The sequence below is a fragment of the Pipra filicauda genome, unplaced genomic scaffold, assembly GCF_003945595.2.
Source record: "Pipra filicauda isolate LSUMZ 115617 unplaced genomic scaffold, ASM394559v2 scaffold358_size1319798_pilon, whole genome shotgun sequence".
NCBI lineage: Eukaryota > Metazoa > Chordata > Aves > Passeriformes > Pipridae > Pipra > Pipra filicauda.
The window spans coordinates 410,282-430,404 of NW_024104485.1; the positions used below are offsets into that span (position 1 = coordinate 410,282).

Genomic DNA, 20,123 nt, shown 5'->3' on the forward strand with positions numbered 1-20,123 from the left:
AGATGCTGTTCCAGCAATCTTTTTGTCCACATTCTTTCCTCAAGTTTTAAATCACATTCACAAAAAATGCTGACTCAAATCTGCAAAACGTTGTTTTCCTGACAAAATCTTTCCAATGTTGCCTCCAGTCAAAGGTGCAAGAGCATGCATACCCTTCAAAGAGACTAACAGGTAGCTAAAGAAGCAAGCTAGAGCTGGTAGAAAACTATGCAAAAATATTCAGATTTTAAGTAAACGTAAATCATATCACAGCCAACAAGCAGCCTGCTAAAACTACTGATGATAATAATAAATTCAGGACCTCGTAGAGATGCTGGCTGTCACAGTAGCTTGTATGTTTTTTTAACTGGCAGAGAATGCCTCCTGGACATAGGCCCAGCTTGTAAAGCATATTTTGGTCATCTTAAAATTAGATTACAGTCACCTCTATGAATTGAAACCAAATTTGTAAAGAGGCCCTAAATCACTGTGACCACAGGTAATAACTTACACTGCAGGCGTTAACTTACATTTGAAGTAGTATAATAAACAAAACAACCCCAGCCTTTCAGCAGTACATTGGCTGTTAAGATTAAGGGATGGCCACATGATCACAAGCAGCTGCTACAGATTGGTTTAAGGAATTACCAACTGTAGGGATACAGGATCTACCTGTCAGCTTACTGCAACTGCATGACAAGGCCACTTTATTGCTTATTGCTCCCTATGAACTTAAGTTTTATTTTGTAATGGAACAGACAAACATGTGTAGCTGAGAGGTGGCACATCTGCCTTGATTTGCATCATTTTGATCCTAAGATCCTAAGTATTCCTGCTGAACATAGGAAAAAAGTTCTGGGAAATTCTGAACTTCATAATCTGTATCAGTCTTATAAAAGCTGCTTTTAAGTTTGGAACTTGAAAAAAAAAAGAACATAAAGAGTTGTTTAATCACTTTCAGAGCACGCTACAGTTACATTTTGCCTCAACTATGTCTGTCTCTTTAAATCTCTCAACTGATGTTTCTAAGCTTGCTGCTCACAAGACTTGTTTGTATTTCAGAAGATCTCACTTACCTTGAAGAGTGTGGCTTTTTCAGGGATTATTCCTTTAATTTTCACCTGAGGTTCCAGAGGAAGTGGAATAAGTTCCATATCTGCTAAATTCATCTTTTCATTATCAGCTAACAATGCCTGAAGCCTCTCATTCTAAAAGAATGAAAAATTGTTTAAGAAAAAAACCTACAAAACATAAAACACATCCTAGGTATGTAAAAGAAAGGATGCATTATTAACAAATATTCAATTTATTCAATTCTTTATATGTCCAAAGAATCAAGCTTTCGCTCATAAAATCCAGGGAAATAAAAATTCTCTATTTGTAGTAATCTGGATAAGAAAGGAGATATTCTATCTAGTGTTTATATAGTCAAGCAATTTTATAAATTACAGATACAGCTGCTAACTAAATTTCACTATCTATCCCCGCATAATACATCACAATAACGTCTGCTACCTTCCCATGTCCCCCACAGCTTGTTCACTCTTGTATTATCAGCTATTAAATTATCCTCACATCCTTCTTCTGCCAAAATACCCAAGAGTGTTCTCAAGGGCCTCTTCTGTTCTTCATCTACAAACTTTTAGAACACTTTGGAACCTTGGCCCATTGAAACCTCTCCAAAGTTTGTTTACCATTAAGCAAAATTATTACAGGACAATGGACACCTGTTATAAATCTCAGTGCTAAGAATTTTTAATGGAAAGCTAAGTTCTTATTGTCAGATTCAAGCCACAGGTAGGTTTTCCAAGCTTTCAGTTACCTTCTTCTTGCGGTTCCCACTTTCACGCTGCACTGCTTTCATTACATGAACCAGCCGGTCCACAAATGTCTGCTGGGCTGCCAACAGCGAGCGCATAACCCTGACAGACTTATCACCCTAAGGGAATGAAAAGAAACAGAATTAGTTCCTTGTTCTGTAATTATTTTATCTAGAAATTATTCCTTTGTTCTTAGACCTTTGCGTTTTTAAGAGCTAAGTGAATAACGATCAATTTCCTGTCAATTCAAAAGGTATTTTCTGTAAAACACAATCAGAATCACTGCAGGTAGCAATCAATTATCTGACCTAACAGTGCACTTCAATTTGCATACACAACTTCAGTGGTGAACAGTCATGCATGACAAACCTATTCACACAGCCAAAGTAAGATAGTAAGGATAAGCGTGGAATATTCTTATGAAGCGTAAGAGTCAGATTGAAGTAACGCCCCTAAAACTGGAAATAATATGAAGTATGAGATACATGAAAATCAGGACAGACTGCACATTTGCTATAAATTATAACTTCCAATTCACAGAACATTTTTCTGCTTTGTTTTAGCTATTCTTCCCCGCTGCTCCAGCACCCTCTGCTGCCGACACACAGAACAGCAAGCACTATTTGTGAATTCAACAAATCGGTCACTCTGTTTGTATTTCAAAGACAAGTGCCTCCAATAAAGAAACAGTAAATAAACTAGCCTGATTACACAAGGCTTTTACAGGGTTTTAGACCCATAATAAGGCAGAGGATTTTAGAAACAGTATGTTACTACCAGGAACAAGCAACAAGAAAGAAGTGTTCTCAATATCTGTTCTTTTCCTTTTCAGTAGTTTCTTTGGTTTTGCTACAAATTCAAAATTCAAGCAAAAGCAGAAGCTTTTATAAAATTTCAATATAAATGACACAAAAAAAAGTTTCATCCTCTTAGACACCTCTGCCTTTTTAAGGAAGGACTACCCGAAACCACCACATATTTCCTTACCCAGAAGCATTACCTTCAGCAAAGCCTGACTGAATCTTCTCATCACATTTAAGTACATTTCGTGAGTCTTTGGGTCCCTCTGCTGAGTGTCTTGGTCTTCACACTCCACTATTACATACCTGCAGTGTAAAAACAACCCAAGTTATGCTGTACCCCTGTCCTACACAATTTGTGTGAAACACATTAGCTCTGTATTATAGACCTGGAACTAAAAATAAAGTCGATCTTGGAATGAGATCTCTAGTTCAACTGACAGGTGAACCCTTCAAAATTGCATAGGCCAAAATTCCCACTTGGATCAGGAGAGCCGGCTAAAGTTGCTGAGATATTTCACTTACAGTAGAGTGTCATCACTCAAACAGGACAAGTCTGAAATCCAAACAATATGAACGCTCCAATCAAGCCAGTACAACAATAGGAGTAGGCTTTCCACTGTACTAACACCCTCTTCATAATACAGTGGCTGCAAACTTCCTACTCAAGGACACCTGCAAAACCAAGGAGAATCTCACAATACCTGCACCCTGTTTTACCATTAGCAGTGATGGAAGAGCCAGGTGTTGCCCCTAAAGCAGCTCTGAAAAGTCTACATTCCAAAGTAAGTTTCCATTTATAAAATTACCAATCAGGTACAAGATTTAAACAATACAACTGGGGACAGCTATACTGAATTTATGTTTTGACATTAAGAAGTCACTTGGTACGCTTTTGTGCTTATTTCTTTTTGCAGCACTGACAAGCAAAAAGTAGCTATGCATTGAAGGTCTTTCTGTTGGTCAATATATCTCCCAGTACTACCAATTAAAAACTTTTAATAAACATATAATAAAAGTAAAAACATATAATATAATAAACATTAGTGAAAAAAAAAAAAGAAATTAGAAAGCCAGTCGATTTGCAAACACTGCATTTGGATTTAAAAGTGTCTGCCTCACTCAAGAAAGTGACACATTCAAAAACTGGACTCAGACTTTGCACTGGCAGCTGGAATTACCCTTTCCTTATATAATTGTGCAGAATCTCTTTGCCACTGAATGACTGTGGGAGAAGATTAGAGGTCTGTCATTTGCAGATGATCAGATTTGACTAGTCTTATTTATAAATACTCAATATATTAGATACATTAAGGCATATGTAATTTATTCCATGTGTATTATCTCATGGAATCTATAACTAAAGATTCCCTCTAGGACTTGGCTAATAGACTATTATACACTATTCCTGCATGAATACATGTGTGAAAACAAGTCCATATTTATAAAATCTGAACACCTAAACATCATGGAAAACTGGAAGTAATGAATTGAAACGTGCCATCTTTATCTTCATTTGTTAAAAGGCCCTAGACAGTCTTTCAAAGCTATCTTGAAATAAGGACTAAGAGTAATGCCTCATACTTGGATAGGTGTCTCATACGTCCACAGAGGAGACAGAAAAAGCAGTAGCACTGACTTCTGAGGCTGCTGTTAAAGCGTAGGATAGCTCTACAATGACAAGTGACTGAGCAGAAGGTTTGATTTTCAAGGGTTATTGTACTTTTTCCACTGATTATTTTAGGTGCATGCTGTGTCTGGATAGTTGAAACATACAACTGATCAAGAACCATGAGGATTTATGGCTACGTCAGCTCAAACACTGGTTGCAACATTTGTATTTTGTCACTGAGAAATTGAGATGTCTGGAAAGAAAACTAAGAATAAATTGACTGGGGTTCTTGGTTTGGTAGGTTTTTTTTGTTTGTGTTGTTGAAATTTTTTTAAGTCATAAGTCAAAAACTTCAGAGTTATGGATGTTTGAACTTTCTGTAGCCTGAATATCTGAGATGTTGTGGAAACGTAAGTGTACAGTTTCAATCAACGTGATAGAAATATGGTAACACACCAATTACCAACATGTATCTTAATGAAGAATATTTGATTTGGTCAAGCATTTGGTTTCTACTCACATCGATTCATCCTGCAATTATTTTAGTTATTTGAATTTAACAGCATTTTTTTTTTACTCAAGCCAAACACCATCTTTGGCCACAGCAACAGAACTAATGACTCTTCGCAACTGTACATAAATCACGGACTTAAATATCTTCAAATTACATTTATAAATGGAGTCTCTCTCAGGACAGGTCGTAGGATTCTTGTAAGAATTTTATAAGAACAGTCTGCTATGTTTATGTTGCATTCCTAATTCACAACTTCTCTGTGGTTAACGCTCTTAATACATTAACATAGGATCATGTATATTAGTATTTTTAATTACTAGGTGCAGCTACAGAGGATACAAATGAGAATCATGTGACTTGGGTTTAGCCATGTAAAAGGCACATAAGCTCTCACTTTTAAAATGCATGCGTATATACAAGTAAATAGCTTTGTGTGCTGTGCATATGTACTGTGATATAAACATACACACACAGAGCACAGCTCTACTCATCTCAGCTTCCTTCAAATGAGGTAACTCCTATCTCCAAATTCTTACTCGGAAGGCTTTCAGACGACTAGTTTAGGTGTCTAATTTAATTCTTAAACCAGTGAGGTGACACGAGATCCTTAGATAAGTAATCCTACGCCTCCACTGTCTAAATGAACTATTCACAGCTACAGCTCCCCCTGAAGAAAGCACACATCTGCAATGACATTTTGTTTGTGCTCATGGCATAACCACGAATGGAATCAAAAAACCCCAACAACGTAGAACAAAAAAATTAGTGCTTTATGAATCTTCATAAAACACACTCTTGATCAATACCAAAGTGCATAACTTCAGTGTTCTAGCCAACATTGTCAAAAGCATAAACACAAACCAAACAGAGAAGCAGAGCAGAAGATGAACTTTATCTCCTTCCCAGCACCATAAACAATTTGAATGACAACATACAGCCTGTAATTGGGCTGTTTCTTGTAATGCTGTACTTAATTCCCAAGACATTATCTTTCTTTGTCTAACAGTAAAGGATATTTTTGCATTGAAAAAACCTCCTTTTAATAATTATAATGTCCAAATGCATATTATTATATGCATATTATTATATTAAGAGAAACTGATATTCTCTAGTTCTCTAGACAGGTCATCTTTTGCTGAGCATCCTTCTGGGCATTATACTTTGATTTCAATTACATATTGATACAGTATGAATAAATAACCATTTCTAACAACAATAAACCATTTCTAACATACCAGTACAAGTAGTTTGCCAACGTGGAATTTTTGCATGCTCGTGATATCAAGAAAGTGCAAAGGTCTTGCTGGAAGAGATTTAAGAAGGGAAAATTAAGTTATAAAGAAGTCCCAAGCACTTGAGAGACAAACTTTAGAAAAAATCCCAAATAAATATAAGGGAGTTTTGAGAGATATATTCCCTTATAAAATCAGAATACAACCCAACCTAATATCCAAATCAAATTAGTTTTAATATTACTTCAAATCCATCAACACCATTAGAAGGAAAAAATGGTCTGCTACTCCAGTAATATATTTACCAACATTTCAAAAGTACATGGTGTTCTCCAAAAATAAATCTTTAATGTAAAATTTCTATTTATGTTACTTTTCTCTTATGCAATTATCCCTTGCTGTAAAAGTCAATGCCAAAAGAAATTTCCTACTGTTTTGTATCCAGAGAATCTAAAAATCTTGAAGTTGTTCTACATTTTAAGAAAAAAAAAATGTAGAGGATACATAGCATTTACCTGCTTTTTTAAGGTTTAATATTTCAACTAACAAGAAATCTGTGTATCTTTACCAATATGCTCAGTTTGAGGCTTATTTTCTGTGCAGTACTGAGACTCAAATAGGACGATTTGCAACAGGGAATAGGTCTTTAGTTCAAAAGCCAGTTAACCTCCATATCATATTAAACCCAGATTCCCTCAAACTTTTTATACCTTCTATCTTTCCCTCCGTCCAGTCCCATTTCTATTACTATTCTCATTTTGTGGTTTAAACTGGGAATAATCCTTTGCAGAAATAAATCAACATAGTGTCTCAGGTTCAAAAAAGATGACGTGCCAAAGAATATGGCTACAGGAAGAACAGACTGCAGAGACTAAAACATTTGGATAACCGTTTTCCATTAAAAAAAACTGCTTTACAACACCTTGAACGCATTGTCAATTTTTGATAAGTACGTGGTAGCCTTTGCAGTAATTTTCTCCTTCAAAGAAGAGGACTTTCATTTTATGAAAAATTCAGTGCCCAGTTCCCCAATTTCAGATACTGTGACCACGCACAGAAACAGATGGCCTGTATTGCTATTTTCTTAGCATCTAGCTTACATTTATATTCTTTGGGCACTTTAAATATTCAGCAAGATACTGGAGAAAGACCAATAACTATGAAAGTTAGAAACAGTACCAGGACAACAAAAAGTATCAAAAATACAAGGTAAATCTGACTTACATCAAGGTTTTCATTTTCTGCAAGCTCTTTTGTCTTAGAAGTAAGAGGTGGAGAGGAGACAGGTGGAATAGGACTCATAATCTGGGAACTACACAAAGGAAAGCATGTAATTGGCATGATTCAAAGTTCTTGCTTGGGGGCCAGGGAGCATGCCTGGAAACAACAATGAATTTCACTTCCACAGCACATAAATTCAGAAAACTGAAAGAGAAGTATCTTTGAAGGTAGCATTCCAACCCTGTGTCAGAACAAACTGCTAAACAGCAACTTTGACAGCTGCAGTCCCTGAAAACAGCAAAAATCTGTGTCTGTGTCTGTATACAGTTTACGGCTGCGAAGGATATTCACTTACATCAAACTTTGCATTTTGTTTCATCTTCCATACAAAATAAGCAGACATAGATAAGAATTTAACAGATCTGCATTTTCAGGAGAAGCTGTTGTCAAAAGTGCTTAAGATGAAGCTGCTAATACACAACACCTGCAAGCACTCGTCTCTGGAATGCAGCTACACATAACAGAGCAGACAAATGAAATATTTGCAAGGCAAAATTTTCAGAGAGTAAATTTACCTGAAAGGAAGTAAGCAAATAGCTCTACTTATGTCTAAGTATCATGGCAGCCTCAAAATACACCACATATTCCAAGACACTCACTCTAGAGCTTTGCAGCAAGATCAATGAAAAGCTGTAGAATTGTAACATCAAAAAATATACCCTAATGATACAAATGATGAGAAGCGTAAGACTAAAAATCCTGGCAATTTGTAACAGATATTCACAGGAGACTTCGGTTAACTAGGTTGGTTTACACTTTGCTTAATATTTTATTAATTGGATATCTCAGTCTTTTCTTTTGCATTCCTGCAAGAATAAGAAGCACGATTCCCCAGGTCTCTCCCTACACCACCTTTTGCAGGAGTAGGAGGAAATTTCTTTCCACTTCAGACTGACTGAAATTTAGATATACATTCTGTGAATGAAAGTAGAACTTCACTGAAGACATCCTAACTTTTGCAGAAGGAAGTAACAACGTTTTTCCTGCTCTCCAGAAGTTGTCTTCCTTTTCTGCAGTAAAGGCCACAACTTCAAGATTAAGAATGTTTGCTCTGTAAACTATCTGTAATCAGGAAACAGATTAATTTTCCTTTTCTGTCACTGCTTCAGATTATAAAATAATGGGTTGAATATGCAAAGGTCTCAAAAAAAGAAGAAATAATTTCATTGCTTAGAATGTTACATGTTTCTGACTTTCTCCAGAAGTCTACGCTTCTTACCTGTCTATTTCTGCACTAGTTCCAGACGTTGACATAGTTTCTGACATTGAACCTTGACTGTCCCTTTTGCTAGGTTCTAGTCCATTCTTTATGTCATCAAAATTTTCATATTTCAATGCCTGGACTAACTGTAGCAGGTACATCAGCAAATCCTTATGGAGGAAAGAAAAACAAAAACCAAACACAAAAGGAAGTAAATTAAAGGCGTCAGTTAAAGCAAACTAGAACTCCATTATGTTTTCAAAATTCTAATTTATAGAACATGGTCAGGATTTAGTGACTTGTAAACACGGAAACTGAGGTCTCCCTAACAAGTAATATAGAACAGAAAAACTGGTGTCGGATGCAGTTTGACTCCCAAAAGATACTGAATTACCATACTATTTTTAGTTACTCAAAGACAGTAAATGCTAATTTAGTGAATATTTAAGTGCAATTAGTACTTTAAAATTCTCTTTAGCTAAGTTGCCCTACTTGTTGCCAGCATCCACAAAAAAAATCCTTTCAGTTTGTGTCTCCCAAGAAGAAAATTCAAACAAACTCTGGGCCATGGCATCCAGAACGGAGATTGTCTCCGTTCTTATGGACTTTCATTTTAATCCTTTGTGTAGCTGGGGATTCAAAGAGAATAAAACACATATCTGATTTATTTTAAACTGAAGAACAGAATTTTAATCACATGCTGCTTAAAATGAATTTGCTGCCTCTACTATTCAACTTGCTTCATCTACCTACCTTCAAATACCTTGTAAAAGGTACATTTTTAAAGTCAAAGAAGTATGACCTTGGCTATTGAAGCAGGCTTGAGAAAATATATTTATGCTCCCTATTTTAAACTCTATTGATTGCCAAGGATTCAAGAGTTATTGCAATACATTCAAACCTGGCATTTTTTTTTTAATGTCAGTAGAAAATAAAATATATAAATCATTGAAAATTAACAGATTCTATTATGTGGGCTCTACTCACAGATCAGAGCTTATCATATGCTAATCACTATACAACTAGAAACACCCTATTTCCACAGATGCTCTTCTGCTCATTTTCTTTAGCAAAAGAGTATGACGATATACTGCTTCATTTTACCAGATGGATTTGTTGAAAATCCTTTAGTCAACTATTTAAGTTCAGAGCACTTCTATGCAGGTTAACAATCAAAATTTATCACTGGTTTCTGGGGAGAACAACGGTTGTTTTATCTTGTTTGACTAAACCAGCTATTACTGGCTCTTCATGCTAAGACAATTATCAGTGAGTGACATTTAATAATGTGAAGACTTTGCTCCTCAGAGAGCTTACAGTAAATAGCAACAGAGTGAATTATTTTGTGTTTTCCTTCACTATTACTCCCTTGAATGCCTTGAGAAGTAGCAAACATTTCAAGTACTCAATGACACTAAAACTCCTGAGACCAGCTGACTTTTCCCTGCACCCACAGACCAATGAATACCTCATCATCAGCCTGCTGAAGCCTGGCAACAGCATAGCGCCGAACTGTTGGGTTGGTGAAGTGGGATGACAGGAGCTCCAGAGAGTCTTCCACATCCATGGGCTTCCACTTGCCCAGCAGCTCCAGGGCTTGCTTTGCCTCTTGTGGTAGATCCCAGTTGACACATTTTAAGAATTTTGTCAGGGCCTAAACAGAAAGAGATGGGACAATTCATCAGTAAAACAGCAGACTAAACAAATTATTTCAAAAATTAATGTTTTTCATTAAGGTAGAACTAGATTCAGATTATATTTAGAAAAGCACAGACCTTGTTGATATAAGTGACAATACAATATTGAGTTGTTTTAATATGTCCCAAAAAACAGCAGTTGAGTTATCCAAAGAAAATGTAACGATAATTGTTACTGCTCTATCACAACTACCACTACATAAAAAAAGTCCACTGATGAGGGATTATTTTGTTATTCAATTTACTCTAGGTTTTCGGTGTGCTGCTCCTTACTCTGGTAATGCTAACCCTTGTCTAAAAAGGATGAAGAAGCTCCTCTTCAGTAATTTTTTCTGCTGAAGACAAAACTGGCGAAACTGGCATTTTAAGCTGACAGTCAGTGTTTGTAGAAAGACTACTGCAGTAATAGCCAGTTCACATGATTTAATGGGAAAATTTTCAGTCACTAACTTTTAAAACAGTAACATTACAGAAAAAATAGAATAATCTTGACTAGCTTCTATGACATTGAAGCTCTGTATGTCTGCAAGGACAGGATGTTGTAGAAAGACTGCCAGATGATGCTCTTCTTGCACTAGTTTTATCAAACAATTCCAGATCATTACTAGATGATCTTTAAGATCTCTCCCAACACAAAACATTCTGTGATTCAACTTACCTTCTCCTGATGAGTTAGGTAATATCTGAATTTCCAAACCAAATCCTGTTCCTCGTATGTTAGCTGCTTTGTCGGTGGATAACTCACTATGATCTATTAGATACATGGTCAGAAAGTGAGTTTAAAAACATCAACAGGCAAATGAGCAGAAAGTTAACAGAGTACACAGTGACAAAGCCCAACACTGACAACACACAAAAATAGCTAAGGGTAAAAAAAGAGCTTTCCAACAACACAAAGTTCTCATACTATCACGGTGATGCTCCTCAGCTATGTTTGATTGAACTAGCAGTGAAGGCAAACATACAGAGTTACTTTAAGACTACCATTCACACCTACATGGTACGTACAAAAGACACATTCTCACCCACCCAAAATTGTTTTATAAAAAGATTAGCAAGTACCTTCTGTTCCTTTCTGAGCTGGACCCTTCTAACTAAGCCTTTGTAACAAATGCTTAACAGCATTTCATCATTAAGGGTTTTCTATAAACTGAAATTAACTTGTCACCAATTAAATATATTATGACTAACAATATATTATCAAATATATTATCACTAACCTACCTAATAAAACTGAATTTAGCCACCATATGACTGACTTACATTAAGCTGATCTCGTGTAGTTGCATTAGGCTTCAGGTCATGATCAGAAGGTCCACTTCTTAAACTTCGAGCAAGCTTGTGATGTTTGCTTTCTACTAAGTTCTCCTAAACGCAGAGGGTAAGTCAGTATTTATAAATACTTAGTCAAAGAAAATTACTACTGAAATGAAACCATCTAGCGAAGACCACCAGCCTCTTGGAAAACACATGGCAGTTAAAATTCACATCTAAAACTACAGCGCCTTCTGGCCTTTTGTTTGTTTGTTTTACAAAAAACTGCTTTAATACTAGGTGAAGGGTTGTCAGGATTTTTGAGGGTTTGTTTTGGTTTATGACTTCACACAGTTAACAAACTCTACCTTGCCTTCTGGTGAATTGCTGCAAAATGTAAGCATTTCAGTCAACACATACGTGATTGACAGCACTCAAACGTGCTCGACACTTCAAAAACATCTTTTCAAGATGATGTTTGCAGCATAAAGCTTTGTATGCAAGAAAAACATCTCAAAAACTTGTCCCACTGTTAATACCATGTTAGAAACAGTAGGAGACACAATAGGAGCCACAGTGCCAACGAGATTTCAGCAGCCAAGGCAGTTTCCAGCATTGTCAGACTTGCTCTTGCAGTGTTAGATTACAAGGTGCTCAAACAGTGTTGCCAGTACAAGCCCACTTACATTAAGGTTCCCAAAGCTGCCAATACCTGTCCCACTGAATTGGTATCCACAATAATGGAAATCTTTTCTAGAACTGTATTTAGGCACTGTCTACATGAAAGACAACATACAAGAGAGTGTAGGGAGAAAATATTTTAACAGATGAATTGACCAAGAGTTACTGCACCAGCCTCTAAATTCTACTTTTCTTCAGCTCCCTCTTACCTTACATTCCCACCCTCTGACCTCTTTTGCCAACAGTCCCCCTTCTCTGCTTTCCTACATACACGTCAGAAGCAAGCACATTAAGTAAGGAAAGGAGCAGATGAACATAACCATTAAATCAATTATTTATTTTAAACTAGCAGCAGCAGAAAAAGAAATTATAAAATTCAAAACCACTGATATTTCTCAACTGGTCAAATACATCTTTCCACTGGAATTTTAAAGTATTCAAGACAGCAAGCTTTCATCTCTATAAAAAGTTCAACAAAAATACAGATGACATTACATGGAGCATGCTTACCATAGACATCTGGGGATCTGGAATCTTAACAATTTCAGGACTTGTTAGAATTGGAGATGACTCATCACCATCCTGAATGACAAAAAGTTAAAGACATATTAACCACATTAACCAACTTATCTTATTATTGCACAGTGAATTGTACTACAGTGAAAGAACGATGCAACTGCACCTTATTTGACAGTTATAAAGGGAAAAAAAGAAAATAAAAGATGGAATGTTTTTATTTTTATTTTTCCCAGATGATACACATTGTGGCAAGAGAGATGGGAAGTTCACCCGAGGAGATACAGCTTGGCAACTCACTACTCTGCTGGCATCACAGGTGAGTGGAAAAATTTGCCATTATCATTACACATGTCCTGTGGAAGCACAAAAAGAAACTAAACCAGGTTCTGTATTTCCACCAAAACAAAATAATATCCTAGAAATAACTGCCATGTTGAAGAAAAAAAACTTCCTAAAAGTTCAACACAGACAAATTTAAGAAGATATATAAGTACCTATCTAGAGGGGTTCCAGAGGCCTTCCTTAGTTGGGTCTAACCTGTGCTTCATAAATAAAGGAAGGAGAAGGTAAAAGACTCCTGCTTGAATCAGGGAGAAGAAAAAGAAATTAAGAGCTTGCCACCACATAACAAAGCCAGCAACTCTGTTGTTCTTCCTCAGTTTATCACAGCAGTGTGGTTTTGGGCTTTTTAAACTTAGAAGTGTAAAGAAGCATTAATTGCCATGAGTTACAAAAGAACATTTAATTTAAAAGACAGTATAAAATAGTAAAACACAAAACAAGACAACATCAGCATAATGTGTGCTATGATCTATTTATACTTAGTTTGTCCTCATTTTCTTTGCTGCAAATTTCAGCCCAGAATAAGGCTCTTTGGACATACTAACATTTCCCTCAGTAATGTAACTTTGAGGTAACTTTGGGGTAATTTCTGCCCCCACACTCCTTTTTCTTTTCTTTTTCCAATCACATATGCCTCTTGGGATTGCTTTGCTTCTATAATTTTCAGAGGTAACTTTCAAAGGAGAGGTTTGTTTCAAGGGGAAGAAAAGAATCATTCATCACCAATGAGAAACATGAGTTAAAATTGCCATTAACCTTCCAGGAGAAACATTTTTTCTCCAACTACATAAATTTTGTGCCACTGACTACAGTTGAATATCTCTTATTATTAAAATGCACGTTCAGAAAGACACTTGTATTACATTTCTTAGTGTCCTATGCCTTTGTGAAGTAACAGTAATTTTACAGTAAAAATAAAAGCAGTAAGAGCACATACATCATTCCTAGTTAAGAGAAATAAACATACAATCCGGATGTGGTTGGTGACGATCCCAAAACATGAGCAGGACTGCTTTTCCAATTAGTCTTTAAAAAAAAAGCATGCATGCAAACATTGAAGAGGACCACGAGGACATTTGCTTACAGTTTTCTCTGCTCTAAAACCATACTGCCTAAACAATGAACTTAGCTTTGACCTAATTGCATAGAATTAACGCATCTGGTGACAAGAGACAAGTAGATAGACCAATTTCTATCCACTAATTCTTTATCTTCCAATTCAAAACCATAATAAGACTGCAGTCTGATTTCTCCTTAATGTAACAACAAAGAATTCCAATGTCCCAGTGACAAGTTTCCACTCTGTTTAAAACCTTCACATAAAAATCCTGTATGAGAAATTGACACAGGAGTGGATTCAGTACTAACACAAGCATTCAAAATCCTACTAAGGCACTTTTAACATTCATGTCCCACGTGGATTCCCTAGGGATAAGCACCCTACATCTTTCCCTCAGTGAAAAAAATTCAGTTTTGTAAACTGTAAAAGGAAAGCTTACAGGCTGGTGAAAGTGGAACACCTACCCCACAATCAGAAGCCTATGACAGCTACTAACAACTCAGATCTCATCAGGATGAGAATGACAAAAGCACTATTATCTACAAACTACCTAGTTTGCTTACCTACAAAACCAAAAAAAGGTGCAAAGCCTTCCAGTGCCTCATGTCCAAATGTTTATAACACCCTCTAAAATAAAGATTGGAGATTTTTTTCCAAGACTAGTGTTAGAACAATGATTTCTACACTCTTTGCTGGTATCTCTTTCTTGAACCTTTCAAAAGAATAATTATAATGACTGCTCCTTAAACTCCTTGAATGCAGTTAGATTACACTTAACAGAAAAGCTGAAAGGTTCTAGGCACTGAGGTCAAGCACCAGGAAAATTGTTCCCAGCGTTTCATTGTGTTACAGAACAAAGCCTCAACCAAAGGCTATGAAACCAAGTTTTGCCAAGATTTGTGGGACAAGTAACTGTGTCAGGAGTCAACATTTTCCAGGAGATTGTTTCATGAAAACCTCAAGAAGGCACAATTACATGAATTTTCTTGTAAAGGATGTCAACTGTTGAACTACCCTTTTGACTGGATTAATATACAGCTCTAACTGTCATACCTGGAGAGCATCATATGCAGCACCACAACCCTGACCATAGAAACTTACTAAACCACACCAGTGCCTAAATTACCACTTGAATTTGGTCAGGCGTGTGCTTTTGAAGTGTCTTTCCTGTTATCCCCATGTAGTGAGTTTTAGCTCACATCATGGAAGTTTTAGAAATCCCTGACATTCTCCACCTGCCAACAGTCATCCAGCCCCGTGGGACGTGATGAAAGCCAGTTCCCAAAAACAAGAACATGGTGCAGACACCGGGCCTGCAGCAACCTCCTCACTCCATGAATCTGCTGCTCTTGGCTGCAACACTTCCCGCAGCAACCAGAACCTGGGATGACCTGCTATTCTGCCACCAGAAAAGCAACATCAACACTAAACAGCACTAACTTGCTTTAAACTGCTGTGCTACAGAGCTATAGAGGTATTTCACTACATTAAAGTCAGTGTGTGTGACTTTATATAAATATTAGAGTCCATTTAAGACAGTTGACAAAATCTGCAAAATTTTCCAAACCAACAGCATTCTTCTGTACTTGCCTGAAAATCAGTTTTGCAACACCAGTAAATAAGTAGGTTTTAATTATCTTATTATTTAACCAAAACATCATTTCAAGTAACACCAATGAGATCCAACTTCTCCCACACAAAAAGTAAAAGGACAAGCAGTGCTGCAGACACTACTTTTTCTTTCTTCAAATCCATGAAAAGGTCTCTGATAATCAAACTTCTCCTTTTCTTTTCAATAAACTGGATGCAGCAGTGCAATCATTTATTCAAACACAGGTTTCACTTGAAATCTGCCCAAAAATACATAAATGATAAATGCTGATGTTATTTGTTCTTGGTAATTCACACTGAATTTCTGCCTAAATGGAGAACCAGGAGAGACGCTCTCATTACTCGCTGACTCTATCCCTCACGTCTTGGGTGCTGTATTAAAATGAAGTCAACAGAGAACATGGAAAGAGACACTGTTACTTCATCGTAATTGAATGCCGAGTCAAAGAATCTCAAATTCTATCAGCCGCTGTTTAACAGGCTACTTCTTCCTAAACACTTGAAAACAAATACATCAACAAAAGTGTGACAAGTAATCTCCACTTTGACTATCGGTCACAGGCAGGTGACAACAGAACCCACTTTCATTATGCTCAGTGCACTGGATTGGTGATGCCCCATACATATACTGCAGGCTGTAATTGGAAGCATGACAAAACCGAGAAAACAGGCACTAATTTATGTACCATTTCCTACTGCTGTCAGAAAAGGGTCAAGAAATTGTTGAAAAGCTACTTAATAACAACAAATCCCTCAAACTGCAGTTAGGTATAGCTCTAATATGTACTATTACACATTCAATTACTTTATTTCCACAAGAGCAGACAATTCATAGTTATTCTGTTCCATGCACTCTTAACATGCTTCAGAAGCATCTGTCAAAAGAAAGATGCATGCTCAAAGTCTGAATCTTCTTTCCTGCACCTTGCACATCTGTAAAACTATAATGATGGGGGAAAAAAAAATGTCATGTGTGTAAATCAGGAACAATTCATCTGTAATAGCAGGTTGCTGGGGGTAAGGGAGAGAAGTCATTTTTAGGAACGTCATGTTCTTTTATGAAAAGAAAAGAGCCAAGAGGACACAAGACCACACAGCAGGCATCCTCCTCTGTTTGCACCTGAGAAATGTACGGAACATTCTCATGTAAAAAGCTAACTGTTAGTAAAACATTTAAATGTTTTTATCATATTCTGTTATGCTCGCCAGACAAATATTTCCTTGACTTCCACAGAAGTAAAGAGCTTTACTTTGTTTCATGGGGGAATCTGATACATTGTAGGTTTCACCGTGATTTGTAACAGAAGGGAGTTTTGTCCCCTGCAACTGCTGGTTCTAGGATAAGTGTACAGAAGCACTATGAAACGAGCAAAAAGATTTTTGAAACATGGAGCGAGGTCGCATGGTCAGCTACAGTCCAAACAAAAAAGAAATGCTAAAGAGATAACCTAGACATCTGCCTAAGGCACAGTTTCACTACAATTACCCAAATTCACCAAGAAACTAAACTAAAAGAAAAACAAAACAACAAAAAGAAAATCAAATCAACTGCCCCTTTCCAAAAAACCCCCAAACTAACACCAAAAAAACCAACCCCAAAAAACACACCCAAAGGTCAAACAAAAAACAAGCTTTAACTTGCAACAGATCATACAGTTGAAGCAGATTCCAACCTGTATCTTCTCAGATTTTTATTTTATTTTTGCAATCCTGCTTTTTGCCATTTATTACTGTATTTTTCACTACCTTCTTCAAGAATTTTAAGCTGGATCACAGCTTTTCTGTCCACATCAACTGGTAATGTTGTCACAAACAGAGAAATACTTGTAATCCATTTCCTATTGTATTAACGTTTTAGTGTACTGAATTACAGTACGACTCTTTAAAATTCTCAGAATAGATGCTCCTTAAACTTAGTAATTCTAATCTCAGAAGGACTCTAGCCTCTTTTTCTACCCTCTTTCTCCTTCTCATGAAGCTGCATTACTCAGTAACTTTCTGACTTCTTACAAATCTAAACACGCTGAAAAATTTAAGAGGCATTTTTCTTTGAGAAGAGATTACAGATATACTGCTTTTTCTATCTGAGTGGGTCTTTCCACAACACACAGGTCCATAAAAGTAATGATAATGCGTTCCAATGCCACACTGCTGACTGTTAATCTCACTGTTAATCCTTCACCCCATTAAATTATAACTCAAAAAAAATACTGAAGGCATCATTTTGGAGATCTGTTTCATAAACAGCAAGAAAAGATGCAAGACATTACAGTTCAGAAGTGTTTTACTCAACTACTTCCACAGTACTTTCAGCATGGAAGACTAAGCTTCTATATTTGTTCATTTTACAGAAAATATTCACCAGCAGAGATCCTGTGCAAAGTTTTAATAACTCATCTTTTAGAAAGTCACCACTCAATACAGGTACGTTTCTTCCTGATCTAAGTCATAATTCTACATATAGCTACTCTGAAAGTACTGCTGGATGACTGAAGGAACTATAAATCAGAAACTTTTTAATCACTCACACTTGTTAAATTCTGTAATCTTGAACTCTATTACACAAATGACTGACTTCTGCAATCCTGTTGCATTTATACTGTTTGATTTGTATGTACATAAACAATTGCCACTGACAGCTGTCTGCTGCTATCCTGCAGCAGAATATTTCACCTCAGTAGAAAAAAAAAAACATTTTTGGTGCATATGTTGCTTTTTAAGGACAACCATAAAGCCTTCAAGGTACATACCTTTTCGTAGTAAACTATTCCATATTCTTTATCATCACACTTGACGCAGCGGAATTCAATCATCAGGTACATAAAATTGGAACTTCGCTTTTCCCTCTGAGAAAAGAACCACCACAGATGTGTATCATTTATTGCAGGGCATCAATCTTCAGCATTCTCAGTACAGCAATTACCCTACTTCCTTTGTGCTGCAACTGATTAATTAGGTTATCGGTTTTTGCAGCAATTATTCAGTTAATCATTTCACAGCACTACTCGAGACCGTATCACCTCTTTCCTGACATTCTTACTACCTCACATTCCCACTTCATGATAAACATCCACATGTAACAGATAAAAACCTTTTTTCATCAGAGCCTTCCAACTGTGGGCTAAAGGTGTGAAAAAATGCAACAAAGAATAACCAGGTGACCACCAGGTTGTTGGTGCTTGCTTCCCCCCTCCCCAAACCATTACATACAATTATGCACGTCAAAGACAAAAAACAGAAGATATGAAAAAAAATCACTTTTTAAGACAACACCATAAAAAAGGCCAAGTGAGCCTGGACTACAAGATTAGATTTGCAGCTCATTCACTTTCAGAGGAAGATTTGCTCATGTATGCATTTTTTAGATGCTTTACCTAGAAAAAGTGCTTAGAATTTTAGAATCTAGATGGGAAACAAGAAAGAAGTTATTATACATAACCATCACCAGGAATGTACATTTAATAAAAAACCCACACATCCCTTTCAACAGTGAGCAATTTCAGTTCATTTAATGTATTAATAATGGATTGACTTTCTAGCATAGGCAAAGTGGTTCTCTATTTAAAGCACTGCTCTAGGAACTAGTAACTTTTATTTTTCTGTACTTTTGCAGTAAGTAAAGAGGGGAAAACAAAAAAAAAGGGGGATAAAAAAGATTATAGACTTGTTTCTAAAAAAAACCATTCTTAAGAGTTTATAAAAACACAAATTTCAGTTAAACAAAAAATCTGATTCCAAAAGGTCTAATTATAAATTAGACAACAAAAATCTCAGAGCACAAAGCAGAAAACAGAGTTCTGTGGTGCAAGAGGGATATAATGAGTTAAACAGTTTGAAGGTGATTTTGCTCAGTCAGGGTTAATATCTCACTCAGATATTGAACTACAAGATTATTATTTTTTAAAATATTCATTCAAATCTTACAAATGTCTTTCCTCAGTATCCAAAATTAAAAAAATAGAGTTGGAAAGGTCTAAAGTCAAGGACCAGACCATATGTCTAAAAAGCTTCCCATCACAACCTAAAACCTAGAGCTAAGTTAGTCATGCCCAACAGTGTTTGTTCCAAGCTGTTCCAATTTATTAATAAAGTCTGTCTTCTGTGATCTAGTTTACTTGAAGCTGAAAACACTTAAGACACTTGTCTGTTCTGGTGGACGAAAAGCTGGACATGACCCGGCACCGTGCGCTCGCTGCTCAGAAACCAACTGTGTGCTGGGCTGCACCCAAAACACCGTGGGCAGAAGGTGAGGGGGGAATTCTGCCCCTCTGCTCTGGTGAGACCCCACCTGAAGTGCTGTGTCCAGCTCTGGGACCTCAGCACAAAAGAGATGTGGACCTGCTGGAGTGAGTCCAGAGGAGGCCATTAAGATGCTGTGAGAGCTGAAGCACCTCTGTTATGGAGACAGGCTGAGAGTTGGGGCTGTTCAGCCTGGAGAAGAAAAGGATCCAGGAAGACCTTAGATCCCTTTCCAAAGCCTAAAGGGGCTCCGAGAGAGCTAGAGAGGGACTTTGGACAAG

General features: G+C 36.7%; 1 protein-coding gene across 2 annotated transcripts in view; it reads right to left on the reverse strand.

Annotated features, from left to right (window-relative positions):
* Positions 1–20,123, reverse strand: part of PIK3C3 (phosphatidylinositol 3-kinase catalytic subunit type 3) — a 68,185-nt gene that overhangs the window by 36,796 nt on the left and 11,266 nt on the right. For both annotated transcript variants that reach the window (XM_039384476.1, XM_027712644.2), the window contains exons 6-16: positions 18,354–18,449; positions 12,582–12,653; positions 11,400–11,504; positions 10,795–10,887; positions 9,908–10,093; positions 8,458–8,609; positions 7,182–7,269; positions 5,961–6,028; positions 2,800–2,905; positions 1,802–1,918; positions 1,056–1,187 (exon numbers count right to left, since the gene is read on the reverse strand). In XM_039384476.1, coding sequence (XP_039240410.1) covers positions 1,056–1,187; positions 1,802–1,918; positions 2,800–2,905; positions 5,961–6,028; positions 7,182–7,269; positions 8,458–8,609; positions 9,908–10,093; positions 10,795–10,887; positions 11,400–11,504; positions 12,582–12,653; positions 18,354–18,449 — 1,215 coding nt within the window. The remainder of the gene's footprint in view (positions 1–1,055; positions 1,188–1,801; positions 1,919–2,799; positions 2,906–5,960; positions 6,029–7,181; positions 7,270–8,457; positions 8,610–9,907; positions 10,094–10,794; positions 10,888–11,399; positions 11,505–12,581; positions 12,654–18,353; positions 18,450–20,123) is intronic.